At 46.5% G+C, this 26,388-nt stretch overlaps 2 protein-coding genes across 3 annotated transcripts in view; one reads left to right on the forward strand and one right to left on the reverse strand.

The window, feature by feature from the left end:
• Positions 1–10,494: 10,494 nt before the first annotated feature.
• RPL22 (ribosomal protein L22) lies at positions 10,495–18,238 on the reverse strand. Of its 2 annotated transcripts, none has more exons than XM_004385107.2 (4): positions 18,173–18,238; positions 16,014–16,118; positions 12,834–12,958; positions 10,495–10,695 (listed from the first exon to the last, which is right to left on the reverse strand). In XM_004385107.2, the coding sequence occupies exons 1-4, from the start codon at positions 18,182–18,184 to the stop codon at positions 10,551–10,553; spliced, it is 387 nt and encodes a 128-aa protein (XP_004385164.1). In that variant the 5' UTR covers positions 18,185–18,238; the 3' UTR covers positions 10,495–10,550. The 2 variants fall into 2 exon arrangements, with proteins under 2 accessions (XP_004385164.1, XP_023595137.1); XM_023739369.1 differs by lacking the exon at positions 18,173–18,238 and adding an exon at positions 16,978–17,630.
• A 6,704-nt stretch (positions 18,239–24,942) lies between these two features.
• Positions 24,943–26,388, forward strand: part of RNF207 (ring finger protein 207) — a 12,371-nt gene continuing 10,925 nt past the window's right edge. Inside the window, exons 1-2 of the mRNA XM_004385108.1 lie at positions 24,943–25,133; positions 25,836–25,968. Coding sequence (XP_004385165.1) covers positions 24,943–25,133; positions 25,836–25,968 — 324 coding nt within the window. The remainder of the gene's footprint in view (positions 25,134–25,835; positions 25,969–26,388) is intronic.

Below are 26,388 nucleotides of genomic sequence, written 5' to 3' on the forward strand. Positions count from 1 at the left end.
CTCCAGAAAAATCTGCTCAGGCTGGCTCCTCCCTCACCCCACAGCACCCCGCCCAACCGCCCACGCGCCCGTCTCCAAATCGTGCCCTCCTGGCTGAGTCCAGTTGAAACACATCCAGACCCCTGGGGTAGTGCAGATCTTCGTCCTCTGTGCCCAAAACTCCCGCTCAGAAGCGACACCTGTCGCGGAGCGGGAAGTCGCCCCTGCGTCTGCGCTTGGTTATTAAAGATGAAGATGGAGGCCAAAGCCCTCGGGAGCAAGACTGGAATTTTAAATGACCACCTTCAGTCTGGGTGGCAGCTAGGAGCTGAGTCTGGAAGCTGCTTTAGGAACGCAGAAGTTTCCTGGCCGGTAGGATCGCCAGCTCTCTAACCCCGAAGGGCCACGGAAGGGCGGCACCCTCACTCCCTTGACCAGACACATCCAGACACTGCAGGTCCCATCTGCTGCCAGGCACCCGCATCTACCTGACTTGGGAAGTCGGCAACACCCAGGGGAAAGAGGTCCCCTCTCTAGCACCACCCCTCCCGTCTTGATTGAGCACCTGCCGCATGTGGCCAGCATTTACCCAGCGAGTGTCTCCGTGCCTCTGGAGAATCATTAGAGTGGTGCCAGATCGACTTAGAGCGGCCAGAGCAAGACCTCTTGGGGGGGCAGCCATAACCCAAGCTACTGGACTTCAAGTGCCGGCACAAGGCAATGGTCTGGGAAGGTTTGGAAAGAGCTCTCCTTCCATTCATATTAATCACCAGCAAGCCCAAAACAAAAGCTCTTCTTCCTTCATTCCCAGGCCCCAAGGGCAGGGTGCTGAGAGTCCCCGGCATCCCCCGGATCATTTTTAAACCACACTGTAGATGGAGATGTTGAGTCAGCCCTGTGTGGTCGGCTGCAAGGGGAAGGGAAGCCAGCGGGGAGACCGGCTCAGAACCAAAGGGCTGCTCCCAGGTTAAGGTGGTTCTGCACATCACTGATCAGCCAGCCGGGGAAGCCCCAAAGCACTGAGGCTTTTTAGCAGGCCTGCCTTTTCCCGTCTTGACTCTTTCAGAGCTGCCCGTCTTCCTGAAAGTTAACCAGCTGGGAAAAAACTAAGCACCAGCAAACACTGTCCAGCCGTCAGTCATCCCTCAACACCTGTCTGAGGCAAGGACTCCATGAGGTCAGACACTCCCAAAGGTACCCTGTCCCATTTTAGAGAAATTCTGCCTTACAATATTTCCAGTCACCAGAGAGCCCCCTAGCCACCCAGCCACCCCATTAACCTTGGCTCCAATTCCTAAGGCCAAGCTGGGAAAGCCAAGGTATCATTCAAGAAAGAGCAGTTCCATCTACTTAATTTGGCAACAAATCAGAGCGGCAAGGCTTCTCACAATCCGCTCCCCATCCTGGCTCTTGTGGATGATCGCAGCTAGGTAACACGACTTAATGACCAAAAACCATGCAAAGCAAAAGCTGGGGTGGCCAGGTTTTAAACAAATGTGACTAGAAATCCCCAGTCATTTTTTAAAGGAGAGCTCTATTGTAAAACTATTACATGTACATTTTAATCACATCAGACCCAAAATGTTGCTGTTAGGTGTCACTGAGTCAGTTCTGACTCACAGCAACACTATTTACAACAGAACAAAACACTGCCCGGTCCTGCACCATCCCCACAATTGTTGCTATGCTTGAGCCCATTGTTGCAGCCACTGTGTCAGTCCATCTCGTGGAGGGTCTTGCTCTTTTTTGTTGACCCTCTACTTTACCAAGTATGATGTCCTTCTCCAGGGACTGGTCCCTCCTGATAATATGTCCAAAGCACATGAGACAAAGTCTTGCCATCCTTGCTTCTAAGCAGCACTCTGGCTGTACTTCTTCCAAGACAAATTTGTTCATTCTTCTGGCAGTCCATGGTATATTCAATATTCTTTGCCAACAACATAATTCAAAGGCATCAATTCTTCTTCCACCTTCCTTATTCATTGTCCAGCTTTTGTATGCATATGAAGTGATTGAAAAAATACCATGGCTGGGTCAGGCCCACCTTAGACCTTAAAGTGACATCTTTGCTTTTTTTAACACTTTAAAGAGGTCTTTTGCAGCAGATATGCCCAATGCAATATGTCATTTGATTTCTTGACTGCAGCTTCCATGGGTGTTGATTGTGGATCCAAGGAAAATTAAATCCTTGACAACTTCAATCTTTTCTCCATTTATCACAATGTTGCTTATTGGTCCAGTTGTGAGGATTTTTGTTTTCTGTATGTTGAGCTGTAATCCATACTGAAGGCTGTATAGTCTTTGATCTTCATCAGGTGTTTCAAGTCCTCTTCACTGTCGGCAAGCAAGGTTGTGTCATCTGCATATCACAGGTTGTTAATGAGTCTTCCTCCAATCCTGATGTCCCGGTCTTCTTCATATAGTCCAGCTTCTTGGATATTTGCTCAGCATACAGATTGAATAGGTATGGTGAAAGGATACAACCCTGATGCACACCTTTCCTGATTTTTAAACCACACAGTGTCCCCTTGTTCTGTTTGAATGACTGCCTTTTGGTCTAAGTACAGGTTCCTCATGAGCACAATGTTCTGGAATTCCTATTCTTCCCAATGTTATTCATAATTTGTTATGATTCACACAGTCCAATGCCTTTGTATAGTCAATAAAACACAAGTAAACATCTTTCTGGTGTTCTCTGCTTTCAGCCAAGATCCATCAGCAATGATATCCCTCATTCCACATCCTCTTCTGAATCCGGCTTGAATTTCTGGCAGCTCCCTGTTGATGTACTCCTGCAATGGCTTTTGAATGATCTTCAGCAAAATTTTACTTGCATGTGATATTAATGATATTGTTCGATAATTTCCACATTCCATTGGATCACCTTTCTTTGCAATGGGCACAAATACAGATCTTTTCCAGTCAGCTGGCCAGGTAGCTGTCTTCCAAATTTCTTGGCATAGATGAGTGAGCACTTCCAGCGTTCTATCCATTTGTTGAAACATCTCAGTTGGTATTCTCTCAATTCGTGGAGCCTGTTTTTTACCAACGCCTTAAGTGCAGCTTGGACTTCTTCCTTCAATGACATCAGCTTTGGATCGTATGCTACCTCCTGAAATGGTTGAATGTTGACCAGTTCTTTTTGGTACAATGACTGTGTATTCCTTCCATCATCTTTTGATGCTTCCTGTGTCATTTAATATTTTCCCAGTAGAATTCTTCAATATTGCAGCTCGAGGCTTGAATTTTTTCTTCAGTTCTTTCAGCATGAGAAATGCAGAGTGTGTTCTTCCCTTTTGGTTTTCTAACTCCAGCTCTTTGCACATTTCATTATAATACTTTACTTTGTCTTCTTGAGTCACCCTTTGAAATCTTCTGTTTAGCTCCTTTACTTTATCATTTCTTCCATTACTTTAGCTGCTCTATGTTCAAGAAAAGTTTCAGCATCTAATATCCATTTTGGTCTTTTCTTTCTTTCCTATCTTTTTAATGACCTTTTGCTTTCTTCATATATGATGTCCTTGATGTCATCCTACAACTTGTCTGGTCTTCGGTCATTAGTGTTCAATGTGTCAAGTCTATTCTTGAGATGGTCTCTAAATTCAGATGTGATATACTCAAGGTCATACTTTGGCTCTCGTGGACTTGTTTTAATTTTCTTCAGTTTCAACTTAAACTTGATATGAGCAATTGATGGTCTGTTCTGCAGTCAGCGCCTAGCTTGTTCTGACTGATGATATTGAGCTTCTTCATCATCTCTTTCCTCAGATGTAGTTGATTTGATTCCTGTGTATTCCATCTGGTGAGGTCCACGTGTATAGTCACTGTTTATGTTGTTGAAAGAAGGTACTTCCAATGAATAGGTCATTGGACTTGCAAAATTCTATTATGCAATCTCTGACATCATTTCTATCACCAAGGCCCTATTTTCCAACTACTGATCCTTCTTTTTTGTTTCCAACTTTCACGTTCCAATCACTAGTAATTATCAAGGCTTCTTGATTGAATGTTTGATCAATTTCAGCTGCAGAAATTGGTAAAAATCTTCAATTTCTTCATTTTGGGCATTAGTGGTTGGTGCAAAAATTTGAATAATAGTCATAATAACTGGTCTTCCTTGTAGGACTATGGATATTATCCTATCACTGACAGTGTTGTACTTCAGGATAGATCTTGAAATGTTCTTTTTGACAATGAATATGATGACATTCCTCTTCAATTTGTCATTCCTGGCAGAGTAGACCCTAAGACTGTCCAATTCAAAATGGCCAATACCAGTCCATTTCACTTCACTAATACCTAGGATTATCTATTCTCAAACGTTCCATTTCATTTTTGACAACTTCCTATTTTCCTAGATTCATACTTTGTACATTCCATGTTCTGATTATTAATGGATGTTTGCAGCTGTTTCTTCTCATTTTGAGTCGTGTCACATTAGCAAATGAAGGTCCCGAAAGCTTGACTCTGTCCATGTCATTCAGGTCAACTCTACTTTGAGGAGGCAGCTCTTCCCCAGTTGTATTTTGAGTGGCTTCCAACCTGAGGGGCTCATCTTCCAGCACTATATCAGGCAATGTTTCGCTGTTATTCATAAAGTTTTCATTGGCCAATTTTTTTTAGAAGTAGATCGCCAGGTCCTTCTTTCTAGTCTATTTTTGTCTGGAAGCTCTGTTGAAACATGTCCGCCATGGGTGACCCTTCTAGTATTTGAAATACTGGTGGCATAGCTTCCAGCATCACAGCAACATGCAAGTCACCACAGTATGACAAACTGACAGATGAGTGGTGGGGACCCAAAATGCCTGATGTTAAAAAGCAATCCCACTACAACCAAACACTTCATGGGATTCGTTCCCTGGTTTGGAGGTTTGGGGTCATGGTTTCATGCGACATCCCAGTTAATTGGCCTACTAAGGTTCTTAGCACTTCTGTTTCTACCTCCTAGTTCATTTCAAAATATCTGGAGTCTTAAATGGCTGCAAGTGGCCATCCAAGGCACAACAATTGGTCTCTATTTGCGTGGAGCAACAGAGGAAGAAGGAGAGTCAGGAATAGGAGGAGGATATGGAGTGTGCGGCTAATTGCCTCCATGAACAACTACCTCCTTTGCCATGGGCCCAGAAGAACTGGATGGTGCTCAGCTATATTACTGAACATTTTGATCAAAGATTCTGTAGAACAATCTGGATCAAAAGGGGGAAAAAGCAGAACAGAATTTAAAATTCTCATGGAATTCAGATTTTCTGGAGCCATGGAGGCTGGATGAACCCCTGAAACTATTGTCCTTAAATAATCAATCTTTAAACCTTAAACCAGAAATACCCCCTGAAGTCTTCTTAAAACTAAACAATAGTTTAGCTTAACTAGTACAGAATGTCTGCCTCAAGCATTATGCTCTTTTAAGGTCCATCTAAGTTGGATAGAATTGAAAACATCAACTCCAAAGATTTAATAGGAACCTTAGGGGGAAGTGAGTTTATGTTAATGGGGAAGAACAACTTAGAAAAGGAGGGTGAAAATGGTTGCACAACACCAAGAATGTCATCAGTGTCACTGAATTGTACACGTAGAAATTGTTGAATTGGTGTATGTTTTGCTGTGTACTTTCTCAACAATAACAACAAAAATAAAATAAATTATATTTTTAAAAAAAGCAATCCCTAACTAGGTGAAAATTCAATAAACTTTACAATTCTGAGAACAAACCTCTCCTTAAGTTTACAGTTTCAGGAGACAAGAGTCTCGTGTTTGCTGATCACAGAGCTTGTAATTACACCTCAGTGACAATTCAAAATCAATTTTTTTTTAATATATTGGTTATGAAAGCATCAAGGGAAAAAATTTCCCAGATCAGAGTTGAAATGATCTTCTGCACATAATCATATCCACCTTCCATGCACAGGTTACATGAACTCCTCCTATCGGCACTCCTCGAGTCCTGCAACAGGACAGTCCCTTCAGTAACATATTCCCATAGTGGCCACCTGATGCCCCGACATGACACTAGCCTTCTTAGGAGCAGGAAGTGCTCACATCTAGAGCCCCTCACTGCCAGGCATGCAGGTCAAAGGAAAAAAAACGTATATCAGAAGTCAGACTACGCATGTCCCCAGAACCGGTGGTGATGTCATCACTCACACGATGGCGAAGTTCCCTCTGAGAGGAAGGGTGCCCTTCTGCAGCACCAGGCCTTCTGTCATACTTGAAGCCTATTTCAACGTGGGCCTTGCACCACCTGAATTCAAACCATTTGGGGGGGTGGGAGAGAGGATTGTCCAAAGGCACTCCTAGCCAGGTTGTGGGTTTTTCTGGGTCTAGCTGTGGTATTTTATCTACTTAAGTCAGCTGGTCTGCATATCCTTAACAGACTGTTTTGGCTTTGCCTAGAATAGGCTTAAAAAACCCATTGCCATCGAGTCAATTCTGACTCATAGCGACCTATATGACAAAATAGAACTGCCCCATAGGGTTTCCAAGGAGCAGCTGTGGATTTGAACTGCCGACCTTTTGGTTAGCAGCCAAGTGCTTAACTACTGTGCCACCAAGGCTCCAAAATAGGCTCGGAGGGTGGGGAGGGGATTCCAAATCCATTCCAAAGATAGGAAAATGGCTGCAGTAAAACGTCTTGCTTTGGGCTCCCAGTGATAAATAAGCACCAATAAACGCATTGCCATCCAGTCAATTCTGTCTCATAGTGACCCTAAATGACAGAGTAGAAATGCCTAAAAGGGTTTCCAAGGCAGTGGTTAAGAGCTGCTAACCAAAAGATCAGCAGTTCGAATCCATCATCTGCTGCTTGGAAACCCCATAGGACAGTTCTACTCTGTCTTATAGCGTCACTGTGAGTCAGAACCGACTTGACGGCAACAGGTTTGGAATCTTTAAGGTAGCAGATCACCAGGCCTTTCTCCCGCAGAGCAGCTGGTGGGTTAGCAGCCAAGCGCTTAACCACTGCACCACCAGGGTTCCTAAGCACCACTGTGGCATAATTTAAAAGTAGCCTCTACCTTTCCCTTCAGCACTTCCTTGCCTATATCAAGTCCCCCATGCCAAGCCTCTTTCTCTCTTCCTTTCTTTCCTAAAAGAGAAGCAACCTCCAGAGTTCATTACCAAAAATAATACAGGCCGGTTACCATGACTCAGCCACCTCTGGCCAGGCCTGTCCCATCCTCTGGAGCACAGGCCTCCTGCTCAGGTGGCTGTCCCACTTCACACCGCCATGGCATCTCTCAGCTGTTCCCTGCTATTCTATCTTCTATTCCATTATGCTGAGCGACAGCTAGTGGGCACCAGCAGGTACCTCCACACACACCAGGCTTCAACCCCAGCCAACTCCATGCTGTCCAAAGGGATGCCTAAGGGGAAGTCTGCCCCTGTGGTTTTGCCAAATCTGAACTTGTCTTTCGTAAGGGATCCATGTCCTAGGTTTGTCTCCCACCCCCTTATACTGCTTGGCATTCAACCCGATAAGCTTGTGGGGCAAGTCCCCTTGGTCGGGGGGACCCCTAGTAACAGGGAGAAGTGAAAAGAGCTGAAGTGATCTTGCCAGAGGCACCATCACATCCTCACTGGGACCCTTCTCACCTTCTAAGAAACCAGGTGTCCCCCAAAGAGGCTGAGGTCAAAACATCCCAGAACATTCTGTAATTTTGATCGTCTTGAAAAATTCTTTGATTTGATCAAACTCCCCCTTTCCCCTCATGTTTATGACACTGTTGGTGAACAAAGGGGCCAAAAACACATTTAGGTTTCCTCCAAACCTAACCCCCAACCCCATACATATGGTCTAGGATGAGTGACAGGCATTCCCAGCCGGTTCAAGGCTAACAGTTCCCTGGACACATCCAATACACTAGAGGAGCTGTGTATTTCAAAACTGGGCTATTTCTGAAAAGGTATGAGGATGAGACTACTCAGAATACCTTCGCCACTGAAAAGGTCACAGGGGCAGAGAAGCCTCTGAGATTTTTCAAAGGAAAGCAAATATTAAACCTTTAAAAACAACTAGATCTGAGTTCTGATGGATGTCAATCCATCTCTTACTGCCTTAGCTATACCAGCACACTCAGGAAGGGACAGATGGTGCTTGCGGTGACCAGTCGGCTAAGAACCAGACTGCAGCTGACTTCCTATGGCATTACTTTTATGAGTTTCAATCACGGCTGGAAGCTCCCTATGACCCAGTCTGTTCTGTGCCTTCATTGCTCAGATCAGGTAGGCAAGTCCTGAGGCCAGACGGACATAAAGGCACCTGGCCGAGAGGTGGGTCAGACACAGCTGGTGTGACAGGTGCAATGTAACTCAAGTCCCCACGACATGTTCCCCATCAGAAAAGTTCTACTCCAGGTTCCGGGTCTGAAGAAATTCTATGTGTAAAGCCCAGTTTTGACCAACTTCAGAATCTCATGAAAAACAGTACAACTAAAGTGAAGAAAACAGAAGGTCACATTTTCTTCTCAAACTTAATGAAGACTGTTGGTACAGCAATTAATTAGCGAAGACGAACAACAAAGTTTTTGTTCGTAAACAGATTAACATGCTAATCCTTTAAAAAAAAAAAGGCCTTGCACAATTAATAGTAGCCATGTGTCAGCCACTTTAATATAAAATGCAATCAAAACTCCTCAATTACAAGAGTTCAAAAAACCATAGAAAAACCAATGAGCTTCAATTTTATTACAAGTTTTAAAATCTGGGACAAGTTTAGTTTTTAAAAAATAACCATATATGCTACTTTCAGCTCAGGGTTCATTTTTCACAACCAAACTAAGAATTACTACATGGGAACATCAATGCAACAAACAAGTAAAATGTGCAAACCCAAGTCACAAACCTGCTAATAAAGTGAATCACGGTAAGGGAAATACACAGCCAAAAAGTAAATGATGCCTCAGTTAAATTTGAAAGAAAATCCTGCCTTCTGCGAGGGCAGAGGAGAAATGTGCAAACAATTCTGCTTCAAGAAATCTGCATAAAAGTAGAAAACAGTAGAGCCTTTATCACAAATGAAATCGCAAAGCCTCAACATGTTAAATTCAATCCAAGGAGCAACAAATGTTAAATTGGAGCCGAGGTGGGACTTGAGCATTTAATTTCCAACTATGCAACTAGCAGAGCACACGAATTTCAGGTGTGGAAATTAGCTGTAGACAAGCTCTTCAGAAGCATGATTATACAGCATAATCATAAAACAATGCAGACGTTTCTGCAGGGTCTCTCTTCAAAGTCACTCTCAAATGCTCTTGATTTTGTCGGCAATTACATTTTTACAACCTCATTAATAACCTCTCACAGTTCTCTACCCTTTGCACTGGGAAACATAATCCCAAGGAGGTGAGCATCATCTTCTCCCTCAATGTCCTGCAGAACCCGTTTGTTTGATCTGTTTAACATTAATTTGTAGAATTACTTCTGACATAAAATCCAGTCCTGGCCTAAGTGGCAGGGCAGCAACTGTTTCCTGGGACTCTGGAAATTCCCATCTTATCTCCTTGGTGTGAATTGTTTCCCACTCACTTCTTCATGCCCCACCCTCCGTGAAAAGGCTAGAGCGCTCTCTGCAGTATAAAATATAGGAAGTCACAGCGGGAAGCTCCACTGCTCATCTCCAGCTCCCCCTGCTGGATGCCAAAGCGACAGTTTGTTGCAAAACAAAGACTTGGAGAATGATTTACAAATTCATTTTTCTACAGAGATTTACTTCATTTAAAACCTGGGACTTCTACAGTCACCCTCCAAACCCTTTTCTGAAGGGCAGTAGAATATATAGCAGTTCTAAAACCAAAACCAAACCCACTGCCATCAAGTCGATTCTGACTCACAGTGACCCTATAGGGCAGGGTAGAACTGCCCAGTAGGGTTTCCAAGGCTGTCATCTTTATGGACGCGAACTGCCATATCTTTCTCCCGAGGAGCGGCTGGTTGGTTTGAACCACGGGCCTTTCGGTTAGCAGCCGAGCGCTTAACCCCTGTGCCACCAGGGCTCCTAGGGAGCAGTTCTACAGAACATTTTATTTCTATAGGAAAAAAAGAGAGCATACATGTAACAGTTTTATCAAGAGTAATTTGTAATTAAAAAAAAGGAAATAATACAAACGCCCCAGAAAGCTGCGTCTTTATTCTCAGACATTTCCCCACAAGAAGAGAACCTCAGAAAGAAGTCACTTGCTTTGCTTTGAATGAATCAGGAGTCCCCGTGTTTGTATTCCTGAATCTTTCTCTTTGAGAAAAAGTACCAGAAAAAACTGACTGTCACATTTTTAAAATAAAATAGTGACTAATTGAAGCTCACATCTCCACACCCTATCTACCCAGTCAATGTAAAATCATCATCAGTTCCCTTAAAGGGGCTGTGCACTTCTATTTTGGTATCACTATACTGAGAACTGAAATTTTCAAGGAGGAAAAAAACCGTATTACAAATGAGTGAGTGAAGCCCAAGTGAAGCCCTTTCCCTATGATTTCCAGTTTTCCGTTCAATCCACACTGCAGAGATACAAGGATAGCCACCTGTTTGGTTCCCAAGTTTTATTCAAGGGCTAATACAAAATATTCCAGAGAAGTGAGTTTTAATCCTCATCTTCTTCCTCTTCTTCGTCCTGGTTAATCTGGAAGTAACGTAATTCATAACTTTCTTTGCTGTGAGCAACTACGCGCAACAAATCACGTAGATTATTCTTCTTCAAATATTTTTTGGTGAGATATTTCAAATACCTGCAGAGAAAGGACACTTGAGAACTACACTACACAGATGGTGTTCTTGCATTCTGAAACATTTTAACTTTTATAAAGCCCTCATTCAAAATAACTTTCCCGTCCTTCAGAAACGGCAACAAAATGGACAATACACAGCCAATGCTTTGACAGGAAGAAATCAGTTACATTGCCTCTAAATTAGCAATAAAAATGAGAACACAGAAGTAGATGTAACAGTTGTCCATTAAACAATTAACAGCAAACACCTATAAAATGGCTTTTAGTGACCACTGGAGAAAAGCTATCATGGTAATAATCTGACAGTTAAGCACAACCTTAATACCCTTAACCGAGGAATCACTGTTACCAGTGAACTTCAAGCACTTCACCTACATCACTCCATTGATTTCACACCTCCCTGTGCAGTGGTTTGTGCTACTGAAGTTGCTTCTTATGGCTCACTTCCACCACATGATGCCCGCGATCAGCCCTGCAGACACCCTGCCCTCACTCCAGCTCTCTGCAGTGACGGCATTTAGCTCTTTTAATCCACCTGCCTAATTGCTGCCTCAGCCTGGATGAGAGCTAAAGGAGTACCGACAGCAAACTGCTCATTAGAAAACTTGCTCTTTATATAAAAGCACAAACTGGCCTTTTGTGCCCAACAATCTTGTTTCTTCTCTCACCTGTTTGCTTCCAAGGCCCTGAGGGTTATCTATTCCGGTATCTTCCCAAAGCCATAAAGAGAAGACGGAATATGATGCCAACCAAACGCACTGCTGGGAAAATTAACCTTCACAAGCCTCAGTTTTCCCGAGTATAAAACATGAATAGGGATTCTTACCATCTCTTCAGATGGTTGTGAGGATTAAAGAGATGCCCATGCAGACCCTGGCATATTAACAAATACCCAGATGTTACCATACCAACACTCACCCAGCTCCAAGAAATGAGTACTGTTTAACAGTGTTACACCAACAAAGTAATCTTCACAAAGATGTGAAGATCTCAGTTCAAGTCTATCCGCTTTTCCCTACATAAAAATAAATTAATTGGTTGTTCCATCCATATTCTCCTTTGGTAAGGTTTTCAATTCAAAAGTTCAGGTAGTTTGAAAACTTGTATAATAGAATGTTGGGGGAAAATTAGGTAAAAACCTGCAGAAGCTCAGAGAGGCAAGCAGAAAATGTTCTACTATCATAATTTCCATGGAAAGGAAAGCTATAAGATTAACACTCCTTCCCTTTCCCTCTGGGTAAGGAACAAAAAACCTATGAACCTCTGAGAACTGGAGACATGTTAGAAAACATTCTCCTGCTAGGCTGGTAAGCTTAGATGCAGGCCACAGAAAGGTTATGGAATCTTCTTCAGGGGCCCTGCTAAAACCCAGCAAGTTGGATATCCTGTATTCCCTGGAGGCCCTCAGTTTCACCGTCTCCTACTCCACCAGCTCTCCTTCCACACAAATAACTCAGCCAATCAGACTGTGTTCTTCACATAAGCTTAAAGTCATCTTTTGACTGATTTGGCTAAAAATAAAAGCAATTATAACCAATTTGTCCTAACACACCTTTAACAATTCTCACTACTAGATTTAGTATAAATAAAAGCTCTTAAGAATATGCCAGGCCCTGGACCAGAGCTACGTATAAACCTGTCCATTTCTTCAGTGAAATTAAAACATTTCTAAACAATCCTGTAAGACAGCAGGACAAACGAATTACTGTCTCCATCCTGAAAAGAAGGAAAATGGGGCCACAGGAGTTCTGTCGAGCTGATTCAGCCTGAAACTGGATTCCTAGTCCAATGCCATAATAGAACTTATAGAAAGAAAAAAAGAAATCAAAGTTCTTGTGACCGAGGCAAAGGAAGCATAATCTTTACTTTTAGGAATACAGTTCCAACATGTCTAAGCATCTTTACGGCTTGAAATAATTAGCCCATGAGAAACAAAATTAAAGAAAAAAAACTACCAAAAGGTGAATACTTTTAATTACCATTCTAACATCAATTTATCCACTGCCTTTGTACTGGGCACTGTTCCAGAAATTAACAGATATAACCACAAAACAAATTACTCTATAGGCAGCAAAACTGCTGTTTAGGAGGGTGGGAATCTTGGTACTATGATGTATGCTAATAACAATCTCCCTTACCTTTTGGAAAAAGGCACCTCGGAGGTAACAGTAATCTTGCTCTTGCTTCTTTCGATGGTTACAACCCCTCCGCCAAGATTACCAGCTTTCCCATTAACTTTGATTCTTTCTTGAAGAAACTGCTCCTGTAGAAACCAAACTGACCAATTAGTGAAGACACAGGTTCACCCATCTCACCAGAATATTTTAACTTATACTTTTAATACTGAAGAAAAATAGTTGTCTTTTAAAAACGTTTGTTGTTGCTGTTGTTAGTTGCCATCGAGTCGGCTCCAACCTTAGATATAACAGAACCTAACTCTGCCCGGTCCTACTCCATCTTCACGATCATTGGCATGTCTGAGTTCAGTGCCGTGGCTACTGTGTCAATCCATTTCACTGAGGGTTTCCCTCATTTTCACTGACCCTCTACTTTGCCAAACATGATGTCTGGTCTTTTCTAATGACATGTCCAAAGTAAGCGAGTCAAAGCCTCTCCATCCTCACTTCTAAGGGGCAATCTGGTTGTATTTCTAAGACCGACTTGTTTGTTCTTCCGGCAGTCCATGGTATAGTCAATATTTTTCTTCAACACCACAATTTGAATGCATAAATTCTTCTGTCTTCCTTTTTCATTGTCCAGCCTTCACATGTATGAGGTGACTGAAAAAACCATGGCTTAAGTCAGGTGCACCTTAGTCATCAAAATGACATCTTTGTTTTTTTAAAACTTTAAAGAGGCATTTTTTCCTCCATTTATCATGATGCTGTTTATTGGTCTATTTAAATATTTAGTCTTTTTAAAATAATAGCAAATCTTCAGGATTAATATAAGGTCTGAAATCTAAGAACAGTAGGTAGAAAATGGCAGTAGTTCCTTACATATATATATTATATAATATGAACACAACATTCTCGCATGAATATACTTCACTGCTTCCACACAAGATCAAATATGTCTCTACCTGGAAGACTCGGGGAGATGGGAGGGGAGGGGGAAATGTACTGATGGGTCAAAGGGTGAAGAGTAGACAGGAAACCCAGGGCCAAACTTTCACAAGTGAACAGGCAACTGAAGCTGCAGGGAACTTCTAAATTTAAGGAGTACAAAGCACTGTCCTCAGCACTATCAGAGCAAGTAAGTTTTTGACCTAGTAGAAGCAGCAAAGCCACCCACAGATCTGCTCAGGCACCACATGCATGGTAGAGCAGAAGGGGCAGCAGCCCAAAAGACCAGAGAGAAACACTCTGCACACCCCCCATGTGAGCTTCTCCAAGTTATTCACCTCCATGAACTTCAGGGGTCTTTGTTCAAAAAAAGAATGAAGTTTTTTTGGGTTTTGTTGTTGCAATGAATGCTGCACCGTTGTATGCAGACCCTAAGTCCCCTTCAGCTCAAAACTCCTACAATTCTCTACTTTAAAAATCCAATACATGATAGGTTAACTGCTGATGGAGTAGTTATTAGATCAGAAATCTTGATTTTTACATCTTAGATTAACAAAGGACTCAAGTTTTCTATTCTGAAGAGGCTTCTAGGAGGAAAGAGAATCGCATACACAGATGAGGGGGAGGGGGGACACGGCATGCAGAGGAAGGGAGGCAGGAAAAACCCTGATGGGGCCACCACATGGACACTAAATTGAATAGGCCAGAGGAAAGCAAGGTACTGGATAGAGAGACTTGACAGAGAAGGAACTAAGCCAATTGAGGAACTTCTTGCAGGACAGGGATGCAAAAGGCTAGACACAGGTAATAAACTGAAAAAATCAAAACCCATTGCCATCGAGTCAATTCCAACTCAGAACAACCCCACCGTTACAGAGCATAACTGCTCCATATGGTTTTCTTGGCTGTAATCATTATGGAAGCAGATCGCCAGGTCTTTCTTCCACGGTGCCACTGGGTAGGTTTGAACTGACAACCTTTAGGTTAGTAGTCAAATGCAAACCACTTGTGCCACCCAGGGATCTATAAACTACAACAGGTTAGCTGAATTCCATTCTGTATAATTAGTGGCCATAAGTGAACTTTTAATGTTTTTTTTGGCAATAGTTGAACTTCCGAAGACTGAAAACTAGAGGTAAATGTAGGAGACTTAAGCATACAAAGAAGTCTGCATTCCCCAGGCATGGCCATTAGAGAGGAAAAGAGTAAAATGCCAAAACCAAGTTGCAGAGTTAAAATGTGGCACTGAGGTTATTTAATTTTTCTAGGTTTAAGTGAAATCGAAGAATATTGGGGAATAAGGCCAATGGGGCAAAAAAATCAGTAGAGGGCATGGTCTCAAAGAACCAAGCTCCTTACAAGTCAGCAAGCAGAAATTTTTAAACTACACACTGACACCCCAATGCTGATTAAAATGGAAAGCCTCAGAAGATGCTGCCACCTGTCCAATGCTTCTGGCCAAGCAGCCAGGCCCAGAAGTGAGGCAGTCCCTGTTAGGAGCCTCAGGCCCACACCAAAGTGCAAGAGGGGTGTTGGGCCCAATGAACAGTTTGCCTGTTTCTTTGTAACTTTTAAGTAAAATTATTTTTGGAAACTAAAGAAAAGGGAGAAAAGATAATTCTCTAGTACCTATGTGCCAGGCAACATGCGAAAGGCTTTACAAGCTCATCTCATTTATTCTTCACAACCCTGTTACACACACAAAGGAAAGCAACTCTTACAAAAAGATAACTTGACCAAGCTCCCAGAATTAAATGGTAGAGCCAGAACTATGGAGTTGTCTATAAGCCTGAAAACAGAAATGTGCTCCAGTAGGGTTTCTCAACAGGGCGGTGGTGGTTCAGTGGTAGAATGCTCACCTTCCATGTGGGAGACCCGGGTTCAATTCCTGGCCAATGCATCTCATGCACAGCCACCACCTGTCTGTGTGTGGAGGCTTACATGTTGCTGTGATGCTAAAGAGGTTTCAGTGGAGCTTCCAAACGAAGACAGACTAGGAAGAAAGGCCTGGGGATCTACTTCCGAAAAATCAGCCAATGAAAACCCTATGGATCACAATGGCCTAATCTACAACAAATCGCCGTGATAGGGCAGGACCAGGTAGCATTTCATTCTGTTGTGCACGCTGTTGTCATGAGCCAGTTGTCATGAGCCGGGAGCTGACCTGACAGCAGCTAACAACAAGAGGGTTTCTCAACAGTATCTCAGAAGATTTATTACTCTGTAATGAGTGGCATCAAACATGTAACTTACAAAATTGGCAGCATCCATGATTCCATCTTCTACAGGGTGGGTGCAGTCAAGCGTGAACTTCAGAACCTGCTTCTTTTTTTTGCCCCCCTTCGCCACAAGCTTTTTCTAAGATTAACACACAAACGATAACAGAAGATGAGGCCCACCAGTCAAAACAAAATTAGCAGAAACAAAATGCCAAAGTGTAAAAGCCCATACAAATGCAAAACCCATACAGGTGTATCCCTGTGCAGGTCACCAAGAGCCTGGCTCTGCCCAAGAGTGGCAAACGGATGATACCAAAGAGGCTGCTCTACAAGGCTTAGGGGCCTAGGGTTCCCCTTTTAATGGGAAAATCACTCTAGCACTCTTGAGTCATTTAAATTTTCCAGCCTCCCCAATCTCTCTGGGTATAAAGAAAGGTCTGTTGGCTTCTGAACCACAAAAAAAAGATTACCTTTTATTTGCCCTAAAATTTCCAAATAACATTTCAAGGAATGCTCAATTCTTTTATTCCAGGATTAGTACACAGACATACAAATGCCTTGGACACCTGAAACAATTTTAATCTGAAATCAGCACTTGTCCTAACTCTCCGGACTCCAGTCCTGATGCATTTCAGCTGTTCTCTCTTAAGCCTGTTTTAAGCCATCTTTTCAGGAGCAGCAACCAGAACAGCAGTGTTCTAGCTGCTTGTCCACCCTAGTTTGTACAACAGGCTAAAACTTGGGTTATGATTACAACACTGCTGTCAACAACTCCAGGCCTTTTGCTTGATTTAACCTATGAATTAATACTTCTAAAACACAAGTTACAGCACATCCTATGAGGTTCTAGTTTCTTCACTCTTACCAAAAAGCTTATGTTAACCTTCTCTACAAATGTATTAAAAGTACATTTGTACAACCTACTTATCTGTACTTACTTTAAAAAAGCTCTGCTGAATCTAAACATTAAAATACCTCTTTCCAAGAACACATCTTACCTCCATCCTTATGTTTAAAAGAACTTCATCTAAAGCTTTTAATTGAGTCAACTTTTCAAACATTTGTTGTTATTGTTAGGTGCTGTCCCATGGATTTTCCACTCATAGCAACCCCATGTGACAGAACAGAACTGCCCCATAGGGTTTTCTTGGCTGTAATCTTTACAAGAGCAGTCTGCCAGGTTTTTCTCCTGCGGAGCTGCTTGGTGGGTTCGAACCGCGAAATTTTCAATTAGCAACCCAGCACTTAAACGTTGCACCAGCAGGGCTTCTTTTCAAACATTCAGCTACTGCAAAAATCACAGATTTTGTTTGTACAACGTCTCTCCCCAATAACTACCAAGAGGGCTGCTTTAAGATCTAGATCCGGAAATATAAAATCAGCAAGTAAAAGAACTGCCCACAAAGGGCTTGATGCCTCCCATCATAGTTTTAAACCAAAGGCATACAAATGCATAGAAGCATTTAACAGGCCACCCAGGCAGAACGAGTAAAGCAACTGCAGACGTTAACAAGGGCGCCCCTACACCGGGGGAAAGGTAAGATCTTGGGGCGAACAACACCGGAAAACAACTTTCTTCAAGCACCCTTGAACGACCACGGCACATTCCATTGCCAGTCTGGCTAAGGGAGAACAGCATTGGGGACCTTCGCCCTACACCAAAAAGGGTCTGTACAACCGCGCCCTGAGAGAGTAATTTCCTCCGAGAACACTAACTAAAAGGCTCCTCAACCCAGGCCTTCTCTCTGAAATCAGGCCGAACGGAGCAACCTTTTGGTGACGATTTCCACCAAAGCGCGGCTCCCGAGGGTGGCAGGTCCCCTTCTTCCTCCCTGCCCCCCGCTCAGGTAGCCAGGCCCAGACCCTGGCTGCCTCACGCCGGCTCCGAGTGCCTGTGAGCAGCCCAGGCCGCAGCCTCCACGCTCCAGCTCCCTGCCAGCCCCAGGCAGGAGCGCGTGCCCGAGCCGCGGCCGCCGAGAGCTCCCCGATCGCCCTCCCGGGCCTCAGGCCGCGGCCTCCCCGCCCACAACGTGCTGGGCCCGGCAGCGGCCCTAGCCCGCTCCGGCCGTCCTGCTGCCTCAACCCCGGCCGGACGCTGCAGAGCGACGTCCCCCGGGAGGCTGGGCAGAAGCTGGGCCCAGCGATGCCCACGTGCCTCTCCCGAGCGGAGGCCTCACGAGGAGCCATACTAACCACAGGTGCCATGGCGGCAGCCGAGGCAGAAAGGGAGTTCAGTGAACTACGCAGACGCAAAGAGCCCGCAGCGCGCAGAGCACGCAGGGCTCAGGCAGCACGAATCGCTTGGCCACGCCCCTCTATCGTCGCGGCCTCGCTCTGTTCTGTACTATCAGAGAGCTATTAGTTTTTCCTGAATGCAAAACTCGTTCCTCCCCGGCTGGCAGGGGTTGTAGGGGGAGAAAGGAGGCTCGGTGGCCGAGCACACTGCGAATGGTCAGAGGGGGGAGGAAGGCTGTGGAGGAGCCCAGAGAGAAATAAAGGGTTGGCTCTACTTCTTAAACTTCTTGGAAAGAAAAATAAAATAACAGGGGAATTCATCCAACCGCAAATTATAAGATAGTGGGATGCTAATCGAACCCACTAACTTGATGAGGGGAGGGCTTTCTAGCCATGGAGAAATCGAGGAAATCCGAAGTCGCCGTGGCTCCATCTACTACCGATTCTTCCTACCTACAAGCGCCCAGGTAGGAAGCTCACGCCCAGGGGCTGTTCTCTCAGTGCTGCCTCTCCTAGTTATAGCTGGACCAGCAGGAGCATCGCCCGAGACTTCGTGAGAAATGCAAATCTCTTCAGTGTGACCAAACTCACTGCCATCGAGTCTATTCCAACTCATAGCGACCCTATAGGACAGAGTAGAACTGCCCCATGGGGTTTTCAAGGCAGTAATCTTTACCGAAGCAGACTGCCACATCTTTCTCCCGCGCCAGTGGCTGGTGGATTCGAACCATCAACCTTTTGGGTTAGCAGCTAAACTCTTAACCACTGTGCCATCAGGACTCCTTTGCCTCTCCGCCCCCCACCCCCAGCTCAAATTCAAGCAGCCTACACTTTGATCCTCACCTCTTAGTATTCCAGCTCCCACCTTCTGGTTTCCCAGTAAGGAGAACAGCGCATCTCAAACTTGTGTGTAGATAGAAATCACCTTGACATCTGGTTAAAATACAGATTCCACTCAGCGGGGTCTCCGTGGCGTGAGATTCTGCCATTTCTCACAAGTTCCCAGTTGATGCTGATGCTGCTGGTCCACAGCCCACACTTCGGGTAGTGAGGGTCTTCACACCTAGACCTACAACCCATTAGGAATTATATTCCAGGGTCCTTTGTTGTATTCACTCACCTTCCACTCCATTTACCTGGCTTCATTGTACTTACCTAGTAAATGCCCAATTGGGGCTTAGAAATCATTGGAGGAAACCCACACGACACTGTCTAGTCTAGGTTTAAACTCAGGACCACTGTGTCAGTTATCAGCCATGCTCTAAACCCACCCTGCTATTCTTGACGTTAAGATGCTGGGGCTGGGGACTCGGCAAACCACAATTCTCTGCCAGCTCTCTGGGTTATATTCAATATCAATAGGGGCGGCTACAGGGGAAATGGCAAAGCTGGAGAAAGAAGACGAGACATGTTCTTCCTGCTTGTTCTTGCTCCTGTCTGTGTCACCGACTCTAGCTTTTTCATCCTGGCAGTGGCCATTGGAATATTCCAGAAGCAGCAGTTGAATCCAGTTTACAGTTATTCTAACCTGCAGAACCAGCCTGATTGCTCCTCTCCCTGGAGACAATAGCTCAGCCTAGCAGAACTTCCTCCTCCTCAGATGTGAGTTTCAGCTACCTACAGCCCCTCCTTCAAGCTTCTACATTTTAATAATATCACCCGAGGAGTGGTATAGGTAAAGATGATGCAAACGGTTTGCACTTGACTACTACCCTAAAGGTTGGTGGTTCGAACCCACCCAGCAGAACTGCAGAAGAAAGGCCTGGTGATCTGCTTCTGTAAAGATTACAGCCAAGAAAACCCTATGGAGCAGTTCTACTCTGTAACACGTGAGGTCTCTATGAGTTGGAATTGACTGAACTGCAACAGGTCTGACTTTTTTGGTTAAGGAGTGGTAACCGTTTCCTGCAGTTGTTCCCTTCTTATTCTACCGCTTCAGTTACCTAGTTAACATCTGTTATGGATTGAATTGTGTCCACCAAAAACATGGGTTGTGAATCGTAATCCCTATACATGTGGTTATGATCCCATTTGGGAATATGTTTTCTTTGTTATGCTAATAAGGCAGTATTAGTGTAGGTTGTATCACTTTTGAGATATAAAAGGAGCAGATTAGGCAAGCAGAGATGGGGAAAGATAGATGCCACACCACATGAACCACGGAACAAGGACCTTCCCCCAGAGCAACAGAGAGAGAAAGCCTTCTCCTAGAACCAGCGTCCTGAATTCGGACTTCTAGCCTCCTAAACTGTGAGAGAATAAATCTCTGTTTGTTAAAGCCACCCACTTGTGGTATTTCTATTATAGGAGCACTAGATAACTAAGACAACATCTTTGTATTAAATTATCTCAATTAAAAAACTAGTGTCTCCTGCCTGAACTCTGATACAATTCCTAACTCAAGCAAGCCCTCTGGGCTGTCTGACAATCCTCAAATCCTCTCCTAGGTAACTAATTCACACCTCTGAGCAGACTGCCAGCCCCTCCTCCCCACACTTCCTGCCCAGCTGTTGACTTCCATTCCTCACATCTCAGACACTCCCACCTCCACATCTAACCACTCAGCAACATCTATCCCCCAGACCCTGCCTTCCCTCCTGTTACTATGGAAGATGCATTCTTGGTCCCAAATGAGGCCATCCCCTACAGCCAGGAATTGATCTCCTACACTTTTGCCTACTTGAATACATCTCTCCAATAATTCTCACCCCTCTCATGAAGGCATCAATTTATCCTTTCTTCTGGATTATTTCCATCACCACTGAAACATCTTTTAACGTCTCCCATCTTAAAAAAAAAATCCCTTGACCCTTGACATTCCCCTTTAGTTACCACCCCATTTCTGTCATCTCTTTGCACAATACTTCTTGAAAGAGCTGCTTTGTGCACTATCTCCAGTTTCTCTCCTCCCATTTTCTGTTTCACCCACTCTCATCAGACTTTTGCCCCCATCTACCAGAACAGCTCTTGTCCAGGTCACCAGGCACTGCCCCCTGCGAAGCACCATGGCCAGTTCTCAATCCCCCTCTTCCTACAGCTCTTAGCAGCATTTGCCTCCATCAGTCCTCCCTCCTCCTTGCAACACTTTCTTACCTGGACTCCCAGAAGGATGCTCTTTTAGTCCTACTCTTTCCTCCCTGGCTGCTCTTCCTCCTTGCTGCTTCCTCTTCATCCCTGAACTTGAAGTGCCCCAGGGCGCAGAGTTCCTCTCATCTTTATCTATACATACACTAGCAGCTCTCACCCAGCCTGGTGCCTTTAACTATGGCCCCGAGTCTATGCGTGCAGCCTCTGCCTTGCCCCTGAACTCTAGACTCATATAGCCAATGGCCTCCTTGACATCTCTAGTCTCAGGTGCCCAGTAGACCACCCTCACCTTCAAGCCCCCACCGTCACCCTAAGACCCCCCTCCTCCTCTCTCCCCATTAACCCCCAACTCTTACCCTCAGGACCCTACCTCCACCTCTTCACCCTCACTGTCAACTCCTTACCCTCTTCCCCACCTCCCTACCTTCAAGCTTCCCTTATTCCTACAAGACCACCAGCCCACCCTCACCCTCACCCTCATCCCTCCACACTCACCCCCTAGATCTCATTCTCATCCTTGCCACCTCCCCATGCACCCCCCTTACTCTCACACCCTTCACTTCTCTGGCCTCCATCCTCACCCCATGCTCATCCTTACCCCACCCTCACCCCACTCCTTACCTGAGTGCCCTTATCTCTGGTCTTCTTTTCTCTCCTGTACATTTATCCCAACTTCTGGGATTTTGCACTTGCTGTTCCCTCTGCTTGGAACTTCTCCTGGCTTTTCTTATGTCTGATCTCTTCTCATCCTTCAGGGATTTCATGCACCCCTCTGCCCATGGTTATCATTGTGGCCCTCAGCTCCACCCCCTCCCAGCTGCCCTTCATCACATCATTACTTTCTTCATAGCATTTAACACAGGCTGTCACAATTGTCTTTATTTGTGGACTTGGTTCAACTTGGCTGGCAGGTCCCCTTCTGTGTCCCAGTGCCTAGTACAACATCCAGCCCATCGTAGATGCTCAGTAAATACTAGTCAAATGGATGAAGACATTAATGAGTAAATTGAAAAAACACACAACTACAGAAACATCTTGCCTCTCCTGCTGCCCCTCCAGAGGGAAATGAATGCATCATCCATTTACAAAGCACACACCAGCTTTTGTAAACCAGCTCTACCACTTACTAGGGGTAACATTCTCTACCTCCTAAGGCTGTTGTCAGGAGTAAATGAGTTAATACAAGTAAAAGAGCTTTAAATAGTACCTTGGCCAACAAACATTAGCCATTGTTGTTATTGTTACTCGGAACACAAATGGAGCCAGGGCTAGGGAGGACCCTGAAAAAAACAGAGCTTCTGCTTAGAATTCACTTCCTTCTCCTCCTGACAAACTCGTACTCATTCTTCAGCTCAGGTATTATCTCTTAGTTTTTGTCATGGATTGAATTATGTCCCCCCAGAAATGTGTGTATCAATTGTCTGGGCCATGATTCCCAGTATTGTGTGGTTGCCCTCCATTTTGTGATTGTAATTTTCTGTTAAAGAGGATTAGAGTGGGATTGTAACACCCTTACTAAGGTCACATCCCTGATCCAATGTAAAGGGAGTTTCCTTGGGGTGTGGCCTGTACCACCTTTTATCTTACAAGAGAGAAAAGGAAGCAAGCAAAGAGTTGGGGACCTCATAACTGCCAAGAAAGCAGTGCCGGGAGCAGAGCGGAGAAGCTCCTAGTCTGGGGGAAGACTGATGACGATGAGGACCTTCCTTCAAAGCCGACAGAGAGAGAAAGCTGTCCTCTGGAGCTGATGCCCTGAATTTGGACTTGTAGCCTACTAGGCTGTGAGAAAATTTCTCTGTTAAAGCCATCCACTTGTGGTATTTCTGTTACAGCAGCACTAAATGACTAAGACAGTTTTTTTCCTAACTGATCAGTGAGCCCTTATTGAGCACCTTCTGTGGGTGAGGCTCTGGACTTGACTGTAATTACAAGAGGGGCAGAGACAGGGGCAGCCTTCACAGAACTCAGGATAACATAGGCAGTATACATGGGGCAGTATACACGGGAGAAAGCAGTCAACATTGACCCAGTGTAAAAAAAAAAAAAAAAGCTTGAATGAAGATAGGAAAAGGAAAAACCAAACCAACCAAACCCGTTGCCATCAAGTCGATTCCAACTCATAGCGACCCTATAGGACAGAGTAGAACTGCCCAAAGAGCTTCCAAGGCACGCCTGGTGGATTTGAACTGCCAACCTTTTGGTTAGCAGCCGTAGCTCTTAACTACTACGCCACCAGGACAAGGTAACATTGGAATAAACAAGCTTTTGCCAGGCAAGAGCGGCAGAGGGGGCCCTCCTGGAAAGGCTGGTGCTGGGTGCGGGAGCTTAATTATTTGGGAGCCTAGTATGTGCGGGGCGGGGGGTGGAGGGGTGGCCTTGTGGGGCAGTGGTTGCTAACTGAAAGGTCCGCGGTTGGAACCCATCTAGCAGCTCCGCGGGGGAGAAAAAACCTGGCGATCCGCTCCCGTAAAGATTACAGCCTAGGAAACCCATGGGGTAGTTCTACTCTGCCATACAGGATCGCTATGAGTTGGCATCTACTCGACCCAAATGTGTTTGGCTTTTTTGGTTTAGCACGTGTCGGCATTGCACATGCGTATTCCATTGACGTCTCATCCCATTATCCGGAGGCAGGCCCTATTTTACCCCAGCTGTGAGGCTCTGAGAGGATCAGTAACTTAGCCAAGAGCCCGCACCAGCCAAAGGCAGAGCTGTGGTTCCTGCGCCTCTCACTCCTAACTCCCAAGCACTGCGGTCTGCCCACGGACGTTGGCTGCTCTCTGGCGCCCCCCAATTGGCCGTAGAGGAAATGGGGCTGCGCGGCCGGGTTCTGCAACCGTCTAATCCCTTGGGAGAGAGCGGATCTAGCCCGGGGACCCTGCACTACCCGGCGCTCCTGCAGCTCTGGGCTCTACTTTGCCATCCCGGGCGGGGTCCAGTCTGAGTGTCTGCCCCTTGCCTGGTGCAGTCCTCTCCAGCTCGGACCACGCCCCCCCTGCCTTCCTTCCTCCGGCGCAGAGATGCTGTGGCCTTGGCGGGAGTAAAGGTTCCAGCGCGCTTCCCACAGACACTGTGCCACTGGGGAAGGGGGACGCGAGCGCCGCGCTCGAGTGACGCGGCGGCCCAGCGCGCAAGAGGCGGGTCACCCAGAGGACAGCGGGATAGGGAATTCCTGGGGTGGGAGTGAAGGAAGTAGGAGAGGTGGGGATAGGGGTAGGCTGGGCGGAGGGGTAAGTGCCCTGGCTCACAAGGCCACAGGCAAGCCAGCTTCTGCCCGCCCTAGTGGCCTGACCTTCCAGAGCTCCCGCGGGGGACCGGAGAGGCTCGGAGGGCGTCATTTTCCCGCAAGCGGCCCGCTCCCAGCTGGGCCTTTGCGGGAGTCACAGAACGGGGCCCCTCCCCGCGCCACCCTGCAACCCTCCGTGCGAGTAGTACTCCAGGCCCAAATCAGACCCCAGCGCGGGTGCCTCGTTGGGTCCTGCCCCAACCGTTGGTCGCCCTGTCCGGTCCTTGCCGGGCAGAGGGAGCGCCGCGGACCCGGACCAAGTTGGTAGGAGAGACCCGCGCTTGGGCGGAGGAGCTCCGCGGACGCGCCCGGGCCCCTTGCGCGCCCCCAGCGCCGTCCCAAGAGATCCCTGCAGATGTCGGGAGCCCTCTTCGCGCCCCTGGAGGGCCCGGGTGCCCTGGACGCCGCGAGCGGCCACCCGCTCGTGTGCCCGCTGTGCCACGAGCAGTACGAGCGCCCGTGCCTGCTGGACTGCTTCCACGACTTCTGCGCCGGCTGTCTGCGCGGCCGCGCCTCCGACGGCCGCCTAACCTGCCCGCTGTGCCAGTGAGTGCTCAAAAGTCGCAAGAGACTACTGCCGGAGGCCGAGGCTGGCTTCGCCTGGACCGGGCCCAGGTGCAGGGAGGGCAAGGCACTGACTAGGGGCAGAGCCGGCGGGGAGAGGCTGCGCCCAGCCGGTCGCTATCTGCCCTAGAACTCGCAGGCTTCTGCCCAATTTACCGTAGCTGTTGACTGAGGACTGGAAAGAGCTATAGTGCCCCAAGGTCTCCTACAAAACGCCAAGGGGCGGGGTGTGGGGGTAGGCTGGTGTGGGGGAGGGTGCTAATGCCCTTGTCCTGATCCCGTGCTGCCGGGAGCACGGGCTCTCAGTACAGCGTCACGACCCTCCCAGTAACTCGCTTGTGGGCCCCAAAAGTACTTAGGTCAACATAACCGACTGGCCCACGTTACCAGGGAGTGACCCTAAATTTGCCCAACACAGTGAGAGAGTGTTGAGGGGCGGTTTCTGCCTTTGACACCCGAGGTCGTCAACCCCACAGCCTTGGAGGATTCGCCTGGGACTGGGAGGGGGTAGGGACTAGGTCCGGGTGAGCAATGTCCTGCGCTGAGATATTTATAGCGGAAGCCAGATGCTGTAGAGCCTTGACCTGCCACCGCTATTTTTAGCCGCAGTCTGGAATGTGGGGGTTAGGGGTGGGGGCGGCCCAGGGAAGGGGCTCCCTGATCCTGGCTCCCTGCTCTCCGCAGGCACCAGACCGTGGTGAAGGGCCCCAGCGGACTCCCGCCGGTGGACCAGCTGCTGCAGTTCCTGATGGACAGTTCCGCGAATAGCGCGGAGGCGGTGCGCTGCGCTAACTGCGACCTGGAGTGCAACAAGAAGGCAGGGACAGTCGAGTGGGGTGGGGAGAGGCAAAGTGCCAGGTTGCACGGTCGCAGACGCTTGCAGTGCACGGCCAACAGTCCTCAGTGGATTACCCACCAGTGGGTTCTCCAATACCTCCCTAAGTGACCCTGGGCCCTGAATGTGGGCCCCATTATACTGGTGTGGAGACTGAGGTCCAGCATAAGTGACTTGAGTCAATAGTCAGATAGTGGGTTTAAGGTCGTTTGAGTTGGGGTGAGCTCACTGGTCCCCAGCTTTGGGTGGAGTTGTGAGCAGGAAGGGGCTGGGCCAGCTCCCCTGCTACCTAGGTAGGTGTACACACTACCTAAAGCCCAAGGGGGAGTGAAGACAGTGCATTGTTTGGGAGGGATGTTCCTGCCCCTGAGCCTAGGAAAGACCAAAGAACCAGAGGCCAGG

Source organism: Trichechus manatus, unplaced genomic scaffold (assembly GCF_000243295.1).
Source record: "Trichechus manatus latirostris isolate Lorelei unplaced genomic scaffold, TriManLat1.0 scaffold00133, whole genome shotgun sequence".
Lineage (NCBI taxonomy): Eukaryota > Metazoa > Chordata > Mammalia > Sirenia > Trichechidae > Trichechus > Trichechus manatus.

What these genes read in the sequence shown, in the direction of transcription:
- RPL22 (XM_023739369.1), bottom strand. Translation starts at nt 17,040, where the DNA reads ATGTTTGAAAAGTTGACTCAATTAAAAGCTTTAGATGAAGTTCTTTTA. An exon ending in TTTTAAACATAAGGATGGAG is followed by an intron (nt 16,119 to 16,977) that starts GTAAGATGTGTT and finishes TGTTAATCTTAG; the next exon opens with AAAAAGCTTGTGGCGAAGGG. An exon ending in TCATGGATGCTGCCAATTTT is followed by an intron (nt 12,959 to 16,013) that starts GTAAGTTACATG and finishes TGGTTTCTACAG; the next exon opens with GAGCAGTTTCTTCAAGAAAG.